Here is a 10,617-nt window from a genome sequence, read left to right as displayed (position 1 = left end):
AACTTCTGCCTCCTGGGTTCAAGCAGTTCTCTTGCCTCAGCCTCCCGAGCAGCTGGGACTACAGGTTCACACCACCACACCCAGCTGATTTTTGTATTTTTAGCAGAGATGGTGTTTCACCATGTTGGCCAGGATGTATGATAGCTGGCTCATTCCATTATGGTTAGTTTATACTTTGTCAGAAACTTCTTTTTGTAAACTTTACAAAATTATTTAAAAATATTAAAAAGTATTCACATCAGACTCAGGAACTCTATATCATACTACTTCCTCTTTCACTTTGAAACTCCAAACCAACAAGGAAGCAAGTGGTTCAGCAGCCATAGGCCAGAATTCCAGCAGTGGGTATTGCCAGCCCCATCCAGAGCTGAGATTCATGTGTGCATGTTTTGCGGGTGGATGAGTAGTACAGGAAGGAAAGGAGAGAGTGCAGTAGCTCTCACCTTAGTTAGTCGCAGCTCCAGGAGAATATATGGTGGTAGCAAAGTTGAGCACCACTTTCTTTAGAAAGATGAAAGGGTGGTGAGGGGCTCACGCAGCATGAGAGGCACAGCAGGGCAATGCTGCTTAAGTACCTATCACACACAGGTGAGCAAATACATGTTTTATGATGAGTGAATCAATGAGTGAATGAAATTAAATGACCGGTCTGAATGTACTGAAGATTTCACAATTTTATGTAACTCTAGGGAAGGAATATTTGTGGTCATAGAATTGTGTTTTACTTTATGAACTAAAGGAAATAACTTTCAGCATTTTAATCTTCCTTGAACTCTTCTTTTTTTTTTTAGACGGAGTTTCGCTCTTGTTACCAAGGCTGGAGTGCAATGGCGCGATCTCGGCTCACCGCAACCTCCGCCTCCTGGGTTCAGGCAATTCTCTTGCCTCAGCCTCCTGAGTAGCTGCGATTACAGGTATGCGCCACCATGCCCAGCTAATTTTTTGTATTTTTAGTAGAGACGGGGTTTCACCATGTTGACCAGGATGGTCTCGATCTCTTGACCTCGTGATCCACCTGCCTTGGCCTCCCAAAGTGCTGGGATTACAGGCTTGAGCCACCGCGCCCGGCCTTTCCTTGAACTCTTCTTAGATAAACTGTAATGTTCAGTCACTACTAAAAACTATGAAATCTGAAGCTGAGTGTGGTGGCTCATGCCTGTAATCCCAGCACTTTGGGAGGATGAGGCAGGAGGACTGCTTGAGCCCAGGAGTTCGAGACCAGCCTGGGCAACATAGTGACACCCACACCCATCTGTATTTTTAAAAAATAAAATCTTAAAATAGTATGGAAATGATTTGCAATGAACATATAAACTCTTATCAAATGCAAAGACTAAAAGTATGCTAATCGAATGGGCGTTAGAAGTTGTGACTGAGCTTCAAATTTAGCTCAGCTTTCTGGCAGCCAAGACAAAGTGGAAAACACAGTAAGTTGCACTCCTGTCTTACTAGAAAGGAGGAAGCACTGTAGTCCCTCAAAGAAGACAAGTTACTTTCTGAGCACTGAATTCCCAAGTAACTTTCTCACATAAAGGTATACATAGAAGTCACTGGCATTGTCCATTCTTCATTCTCATTTTTTTCCAGTGCAATTAGGAGCAGATTTCATGAAATCATTATTTGCAGGAAAGATATAAACTGAGGATGCACCATTAAAGGACAACTCAGTGAGCCCTATTCTGTGAGGGTTGCGAGATAATGTAGTCCAAGTACAGCCTCTAGTCTGATCTGGGGTTGGAAATTAGACTTTCTACAAAGAAAGGAAACAGATGTTTGCTGAGCACCTAACATATGTCATATGCATGAAATATTTTCTCCTCTCCGCATATGTGTTACTAGTCTCATCTGTAGAAGCTAAGCAACTTGCCCCAGATTCACTGCTGTTTAGAGCAGAGTCCCAAGCTCATGCACACTTTCCTATACCACACCTCCTATTCTCTTTCCCATTTTTATCAAGAAGAGTGAATGGACAATTTAGCTCCTTTCTTCAGGCAATTTAAGATTATTCTCCCCAGTGAGGGCCTAGAGTGCTGGTGTTACATACTTCATTAAGAACAATTCATTTTGTTCAAAAGCCAAAGGATCAGTTGGTTGTGGGGTTGACTCATATCTGCATGTCCAGAAATGTTCATGTCTCTTATCTCAAAGGAAGTCCATAGTGTTGAGAGCTGTAAACTTCTCTGTTTAAATGATCTGGGAAAGGATTGCTATACTCTCTCTCCAGTGATCAGAAGACCTAGAGACTCCCCATGGACAAGATGTTTACATTGTGACCAAAGTTTGAGTAGGAACTGTGTGGTGGTAAGGGAGCCCCAGATGGAGAGAGGGCTCCAGGCTGATGAGAAAGAGCTGGAAGCTGCAGAAGGGAGGTTGTGGCTGAAGTCTCCAGTGTGCATCAGGTGAAGGGGAGGTGGCAAGAGAGAGGTGGGCAGGTAAGCAGGGCCAGATCATAAAGACTTTCCATTTAATTCCATCATGCAGAGGAGCTATACATAGTACAAAGCCTTCTGCTTCTCCAAAAACGTAGACACAATGTGCAGGAAAATCACTGTGGGAAAGATGTGGGGCCCACTGGAGAACATCTGCACCTGTATCTTAAAGAAGTTGAATGGCAGTGATGGGAACAGGGGTGGCAGGGCCAGAATTCCTCTTAGGTACTATCTGGGGCTCCCATAGCTGTTCTCATCACAGCACCTCTCTCACCGCTTTGCAGTTTTATTTCCTTGTCTCTGCCCCCACTGAACTGTATACCCAGCAGGACTGTCTTCACATTTGGCTGCCAGACCTATAATTTTTTTTTTTGCAAAATGACTTTTGGTTTTTAAACAAGCTTTCAAAGAGAAAATGGATGATGAGTAAAGCATAACACAAGAAGTGTACATTATTTTATCTCCTTGTAACTTTTGTATCTCAGTTCCTGTCTGGGGACTCTACAAAATTTCCATGCCATCCTCTGTGACGGAATCCCCACAATCTGCCTGGGCCTCGCTGTAGCTCTCCCTGGCTCTTCCCAGGTACTATTAGGTCTTAAAGAAAGCTCTCACTGCTTTCTTATGTTCAGAAAGCTGATCAAACAAGCACAGATCAATTCACCATGGGCTACATGGCTTCAGGATTCCCCAACGTGGGGAACCAGCATTTCAGTGTTCAAATAAGGTACAAAACGTGCTCATGTAGGCTGGCCTGGTCATTGGGAAGCCATGTAGCTTTTTCAAGAAAGCCCTGTAACTTGGGACTGAAGGTCCAGAAAGTCTGGACCTGTCCTCCAGTGATGACAATTCAGTTAAAAGGATACATAAATTAAAGAGCAAAATATTGAGTAACTGCATGAAGGCAGTGAAAGGCTGTCATGATTCTAAAACTGAAGATGATAAAGAACCAAAAGAAGAAGTGTGCACTCTTGGCTCCACCTCAAGTCAAGACTATTTGCTCTGCATTTCCTTTTTCTTCCAACCCCTATTCTCACCAGGATCAATAGGTCAGATGCAGGAAGGTCTAAGACAATTTTTCATCACTGCATGAAAATCTTTCAGGCTCATAGTAGTGGATGCAGGTGAGTCTGCCATCCAGCAAGACCCCCTTCAGCTCTGAGATGGAAGTACAGTGGAGAGTCCTTCCCGTCGCTCTCAGAGACTTTCACTTTCACTCCAGCTCACAAGATTCTAGGGAAACTGGAAGCATAGCTCATCAAAAAAAGCTGGGGCCCCCCTCCTGGGCCACATTCTGGGTCAGTGTCTTGCTGTTTCACCAAGTGCCCATTCTAGTGTCTTTCCTAAGCTATGGCCTGGCTCCCTGAGGACAGATCTCAATAAAAGCCTCCAAAAATTGAGCTAGAGAGTGAATCATGGGTTAATATTTGGGTATTCCCAAGTGACCTTATAATCCACCCTTTTGGTTATCATCTATTCCAAAAGTTCTCAGTTCAAGAAGATAACACCCTTAACCCCATCCCCATCCCCAAGGAACACTTGGCTATGCCTAAAGACAGTTTTATTTGTCACAACTGGTAGTGGTAGGGGGTGTTACCACCATGTAGTGGGTAGAGGCCAAGGATTCTGCTAAACATCCTACAATGCACAGGACAGACCCCACAATAAAAAACTATCCAACCCAAAACATTAATGGTATCTAGATTGAGAAAACATTAAAAACACAGATTGTCGACTTCCCTGACATAACTCCTAGTTGGGAAGAGCCCAATAGAGGTAAGTTTCTCTCATATATTGGTAAGCCAGTTCCTGCAGTTGCACCTGGACACAGGAAGCTGAAGAGGGGACTGGAAGTCCTGTGACTGAGTCAAGGGCTCTTCCACATCAGAGGACTCAGCTCATGATCCAAATTCTAGTTCACATGACACTTACAAATGCATTCTACTGTAGTCCAGTCCTTCAGGGTGACAAACTTGTAGGCAGCATGGGTTATTCTGTATTTCATTATGTCCTTATTATTATTTTTTCATTAAGTAATACTCAATAACATCATCTGCTTGTTAAAATTCATTCAGCCAACAGCTATTTATTGTGCGTCCAGTTAAGTCCAAGTCCTATGCTCTGTACTAGCTAGGTGATAACTGTCTGAGGCTAGTGAACATAGATCACAGTACCTACAGCAGGAGTTCCTCATCAGGTGGGGATGGAAGTTGGGGTGCTTGTTGAAATGCAGGATCCTGGGCCTTCCTCCAGAGATTCTGATTTTGTAAGGATGGTGCTCAGAAATCTGCATTTTTAGCGAGCACTTGATGTGAGTCTGATGTAGGTTACCCATGGGACCACGCTTCAAGAAACATTGGTAAAAATCGTGAAATTCACGCAATCAAATCTTAGACCTGAATATATGCAGTCATGAGCTCTAGTGTGGTAATTTTCCATATTTGTAAAAAAAAAAATCATTTAAGTATGAATTATCTCAACATTTTTTGTTTTTTAAACCAAAGGAGAGTAAGACCTTAATAACCTGTGTTCCAACACAGGTGGAAAAAGGGCAAAATCACTTTATTTATGTAGAAGCAGGACACTTGCAAAGGAACAGAACCACAGAATTTGTATGACATAAATTGAGCATTAGCCAAGTACATATACATCAGTGATAGGAGGAAAATCTCTTGCTTATGTAAGAGGTATGAAAACTATCTTTTCTCTGAACCGACCTCAGCAACAATCATTCATAGCTTGATTCAGGAATGCTAATCTTCCCTGGTTATCAAGATAAATGACTTTTCTGATTACTCTGTTTTCTTTCCAATCCTTTCTCAGACCTACATCATTAATGCTCTACTTGTGACTTTTCAATGCAGCACTTATTTTAGTAGCACACTTAACCCCATTAGAGATTCAAATCTAAATAAACCTTGTTCCAAGCAAAATTCCTCCAAGTTGTTAGAAACACCTTAATGCTTATCTATGTCTAATATCAAGGAAGTTATCTCACAATACGGGCAAGATACATAAATGTAGGCAATAGTTTTCAGCCCAATGGCTCTGCCATGAATTACTGTGACCAATTTAATAATAGAAAAAATCTATAAAAAGAACTTCCTAACAAATATATAGATTAAACTTAATATATCACCATCATCATTAGAAGGAAAGGGTATGGATTAAAGGTCAGACTATCTCAGAAAATATGCCAGTCTCCCTTAAAATAATAAAAAATATATCTCTTTTCCAACTTAGATCTAAGAATACCCTCCCATTCTGTCCCTTTAATTATATATTTATTATGTAAGGTCTTTATTATCCTTTAATACTTTTAATGCTAAAAACTCACAATTCTGTTTGTGATCTGTAGCCTTAAATCATCCAAAGTACCCCAGATCATGCACAACAAGGAGTTCCATCCCACTGTTTTTGTCCAAATGAAAGAGAACCTCCTCCAAGCATTTTAGAACTTGGAGGTGGCATGCCAAGTTAAATGCAAATGGTCCCTCAAACTCAGATTTGCTGTGAGATCCATTTTTAAGTAGACTATGCTCCCTGCAGACCAACATGCAAATGGTGCTCGAGGTAAATGTAAGAATCACAGAAGCAACGAAAAGACACCAACCGTACCTATTTTTGCAGCCTCCACTTTCAGGTTGAAATCCCAGGTCCTTGGCAATTTTAGGGACATTTTGCTTCCAGTTTAGGTGAGTAGTTAGTGAAGCGGTGAGTCTGTCACAGTTTGCGCCCTTCTTGCCTTTTCGCTCTTTCCCTCTGTTTTTGTTCCTCCTTATGATTGCTTCACAAGCAATCTTAGGCTTGAGGTTGATTTGCCAACGTGTCTCCTCTTTTCTCTTAGATGAAAGGTCCATCCATCTGTCACTTAAGGATGGCACCCAAAATCCCCCAGCCTGAACCCTTAGTCCTACAGGGGCTGGCACCCTGCTTTTCTTGCTTTCAGTTTTACCAGAAATGTCCCAGTTGACACTTCCCTCTGCGTCATGGGAAGCAAAGCTCCTTTTCGAAAGAATCTCAGGCCTCACTGAGTTGAGGTCGTGATAAACAACTGCTGCCTCTCAGGGTTTTTTTTTTTAAACTGTCTGCTTCCTTGCATTGGAGGAAGTGGGTGGCTCTTCAGTGAGGATGATACATTGTGAGCACTCTGTTTTGAGAAAATAGTTTTTGGAAATGCTTGAAAAGCCAGAATGGGTGCTTCTGTTATAAAAGGCTATAGTTTTAATTAAAAGAAAATGTCTAGACTCCCATCATATACCTCAACTCTAAGCTCTCCTCTTCCTCACCTAATGGATCAAGCATCTAAAAATGGTCAGAAAAATAACCAGCATTCCCCCAAAGTTATCTTCTTTTACATTCTTCCTGCTGTAAGGACCATGTCCCAAGCTCTCCAGCTGCTCAGGATGAAGTTTGCAAGTGATCTCAGCCTGATGTAGGGAGGGTTTTGATGTATTTGACTTAATGAATCAACTTAAGCTAGGTAGACCCACTCACATATGGTAAGCATTCTTTGGCATTGCACACAGGGCATGGTGTGTGGGCTGTATACAGGGTATGGGCTTCCATTTGCTGGCTCTTCAACTTTTAACAAGCAACTGAATCTTTCGAGGCCTTAATGTCCTCATCAGTAAAATGGGGTTGATAATAACCACAACTCAAAGGGTTTTGCTGAAGAATCTAGTGCAGAACTTGACACAGAGTGGTTGCACCACAAACATTAATTCAACCTTTATTCTATTCTATTTAGTTCAGCTCCGTGACAAGTTTTCATATGTTTAACTGGATCAGCCTAACCTAGTGATTAAGTATTTGGGCCCTGGAAACAGATCACTGGTAGTCAAATCATTCTCCAAATTCATTCTCCAGCTCTCCTAGATGACTCTGTCATACGTTCTTCTTCACCTCCCACTTGCTTACTCTTCCTGATGACCTTGGCTTCCTGTTTCATTGAGAAAATTGATGTAACTGGGAAAGAATGTCCCTAAGCTTCCCTCACTCTACCTGCTCACCTAGCTGCATGCAAGCTGTACCCCTGACCTTCTTCTTGGTACAGTGGGTGAACTGGCTGTTACCACTCTTCCATCCCTATTGCATCATCAATTTTTTCTCTCTCTTGGATCCTTCCTGTCAGCATTCAAACTTATTACTTTTTTATTCCATATAAAATCTCTCTGGATGCCACCTCCCCCTTGAATTAGAGCCCCATTTCTCTCCTTAGTTTCTGAACCAAGCTTTGGTAAGAATTGTCTAACTTGCAAATATCTCTCTTCTTATTCTCTCCTGAATCCCTTAGTTGATGTTTTGGCCCCTATGACTCTTCACAAAATATATTCTTATCAAGGATACCGACGACTTCCCCGTCACTAAACTCACAGGTGAGTGCTCTATCCTCATTTCAAGGGCCCATCCACAGTGTCGGACACATGTGATAGTTCTATCCAACTCTGAGCCCTCTGTCCATGGGACTCCCACGGCCCATGATTGGCCCTGGCTGTCTGCCTGCCTTTCTGGCTGTTCCAGGTCTGTTTTCTTGCTAATCCTTTCTCATCTCTCTGACCTCTAAATATTGGAGAAAATTAAGATTCAACTGGACTCCTTTTCCATCCACACTCACACCTTGGTGAGCTCTTCTGTCTCAAGGCTTTAAATGCCACATAACCGCAGATGATTCCAAGGAGTATTTCCAGCCCAGACCCCCTGAACTCCAAATCTCATGGATCTCTGCTTAGATCTATAGTAGCCATCTTAAATGTGTCCAAACTGTATAACCAGAGAAGGAAGCTGAAGGAACAGTGGCAACCTGGGGTGTACTCCCCTCTTTAGGAATGAAAGGAGCCTAAGCAGGAAGAACGTACCAAGTACATTTAAGTCTCTGCGCACATCCTGTCTGCTTGCATTCCATTGGCCAACACAGGTCACATGGCCAAGCCCAAAGTCAGTCAGGCCGGAAGTACACCCAGCCGTCAGTGGGAGTGGGAGGGACAAGGGCCAGAGTGTTTGCTGATGGAGACTCCAATCCACCACATCCACCCGGTTTACCCAGCTACCCAGCTCCAACCCTCCCAGGGAGCTGGATTCCACTGAACTTGACTCAGCCACTTGGAGACTTCGTACTACTGCCTGCCTGACCCAAACACCGCTGCTCTTTTTCATATCCCGACTTCATGAAGTGGGCGTGGCAGGGCCCTGGCCCAGCAGCATCTCCACGGGGAAATTCGACACCCATCTAAAATTTCAGTCCTGGGACCTTTAAACTCAGGAACTTTGAAAATATTTTGAATGTGGCATTAAGAAACACGCAGAGAACTTAAGGGTAGGTTCCTGTCAGTCTTGGAAAAGCTCGTGACCCATGGGGGAAGTTGGTCGTGCATATGTGGAAAGGCAGTCAGATGAAAAGCACACTCCCCACAAAAACCCAACACAGCAGCCTTCCCCCACCACAGAGCTCTTTCTCGGGCAGTCAGCTGGGTACTGCTGCTCCCTCTCTCTGATCTTCGTAAAACGAAGAGCCAGATGCCTTGCCTGGTCCCAAAGTTTGGATTAGCATCTGCAGTAGTGCAAGCAAACATTCTTCCATCTATTGGCTTGTTGAATGCTGAGTTGTTTTATTAAGGACCAAATTTTTGCTGGACGTTGGAGGAATGTTCATAAACAAGCAGACCTGGTTTCTGCTTCCTCACCTCGCCTCCCTGCCACTGGCTGTTGCCCCTTACAGCCTGTTGAGGGAGAAGAACAATTAAGTAAACAATTAAATACAGTGTGAGAAGAGCTGTGTTGGGGAAAGTGTAGGGAGCTATGGGGGTGCATATGGGAGGGGTCTAACTGAACTTGGGAGGTAAAGGAAGGCTTCCTGGAAGAAGTCTTTTAAAGTACAGCTTGAGGAATGAGTTAGGAAAGCAAGAGAGTTGGAAAAAGGATTCCAGACAAAACAATGTGAATGAGGCACAGCAGCAAGAAAGCTCTTCGGGTCGCTCCTAAGAAAGATGAAAGGGATGGGGTTGAGGAGAGATGAAGCTGGAGAGATAGGCAGGGCTGAGTGGGACTGCATCACACAGGGCAGATAAGCCTTGGCAAAGAGTTCTGACTTTACCCTGGGGAAAGTGGAGGTCACTGGGGAGATTTCAGCAGGGTAGGGGTGAGGAGGCTCTGGCAGATATCTAAGAGAGAGGAAGAGTGAGGGAGAGAGGTTGGCAGCATGGAAAGAAGGGAAAACAACAAAGGAGTCATATGAGAATTATTATGGCAGAAAAAAGAGACACCCACCACCCTGGCTCGTCACTGGAAGGGTGTAAGTTCCAATCACAGAGATGGGGCACACACAAAAACAGTGAGGATTGGTAATGAGGGACAAGGAGAAAATGGTGGGCTTAGTTTGGGGCATGTTGATTTAGGGACCCAAGGGGCACTTGAGTGCGGATCTTCTGTACTCAAGGCTCATGTGAACCTACAGCTCAGAGTGACTCATTCATTCATTCACTCGTTTACTCCATAAACATTTATACAGGCCTGCGTTGGATGCTGAGTACACAAGCATGATTAAGAACCTGGCCAAATCCTCAAATGACTCATGAGAGAGAAGTGTAAACATAACAGCAGTACCGGGAAAAATAGTGCACTCCCGGGGTAAAGTGGGAGCAGGAAATGGCTAGCTCTGCTTGGGTGGCTTTCCAGGAAAGGTGACCCATGAGAGAGAATAGTCAAGAAGCCAAGTGGGGGAGTGAGAGGAGAATGCTCCAGGCAAATGAAATGGCAGATAGCTGTTAAAACACGAATATGGCCCCCATTGAGGGAAGTATCAGAAATGATATATGGCCCCCAAAGAAGCCCCATGCCCAGTAATAGAAGTTGCAGGTGCTGCTGGGGCCAGGGTCTGATGCACTTGCTGGAAAGTTGGACTGTAGCCTGAGGAGAACTTTTTTTTTTTTGAGACAGAGTCTCACTCTGTCACCCAGGCTGGAGTGCAGTGGCACTATCATGGCTCACTGCAGCCTCAACCTCATGGGCTTAAGCGATCCTCTCACCTTGGCCTCTGGAGCAGGTGGGACTACAAGCACCCACTACCACGCCTGGCTAATATTTTAGAAAATTTTTTTGTAGAGATGGGAGTCTCACTATGTTGTCCAGGTTGGTCGCAAGCTCCTGGGTTCAGGTGATCCTTCTGCCTTGGCCTGCAAAGTGCTGAGAT

General features: G+C 43.8%; 1 protein-coding gene across 3 annotated transcripts in view; it reads right to left on the bottom strand.

Moving 5' to 3' along the window:
- ARHGAP25 (Rho GTPase activating protein 25) overlaps positions 1-6,485 on the bottom strand; it is an 85,033-nt gene extending 78,548 nt beyond the window's left edge. For all 3 annotated transcript variants that reach the window (XM_012475600.2, XM_012475601.2, XM_012475602.2), the window contains exon 1: positions 6,048-6,485. In XM_012475600.2, the coding sequence (XP_012331023.1) occupies positions 6,048-6,108 (61 nt within the window). In that variant the 5' untranslated portion in view covers positions 6,109-6,485. The remainder of the gene's footprint in view (positions 1-6,047) is intronic.
- Positions 6,486-10,617: the final 4,132 nt, after the last annotated feature.

Source organism: Aotus nancymaae, unplaced genomic scaffold, assembly GCF_030222135.1.
Source record: "Aotus nancymaae isolate 86718 unplaced genomic scaffold, 86718_ANA_hifiasm-v0.15.2.pri h1tg000057l, whole genome shotgun sequence".
In the NCBI taxonomy this organism is placed as follows: domain Eukaryota; kingdom Metazoa; phylum Chordata; class Mammalia; order Primates; family Aotidae; genus Aotus; species Aotus nancymaae.
This window is presented reverse-complemented; position numbering and strand designations above follow the sequence as displayed.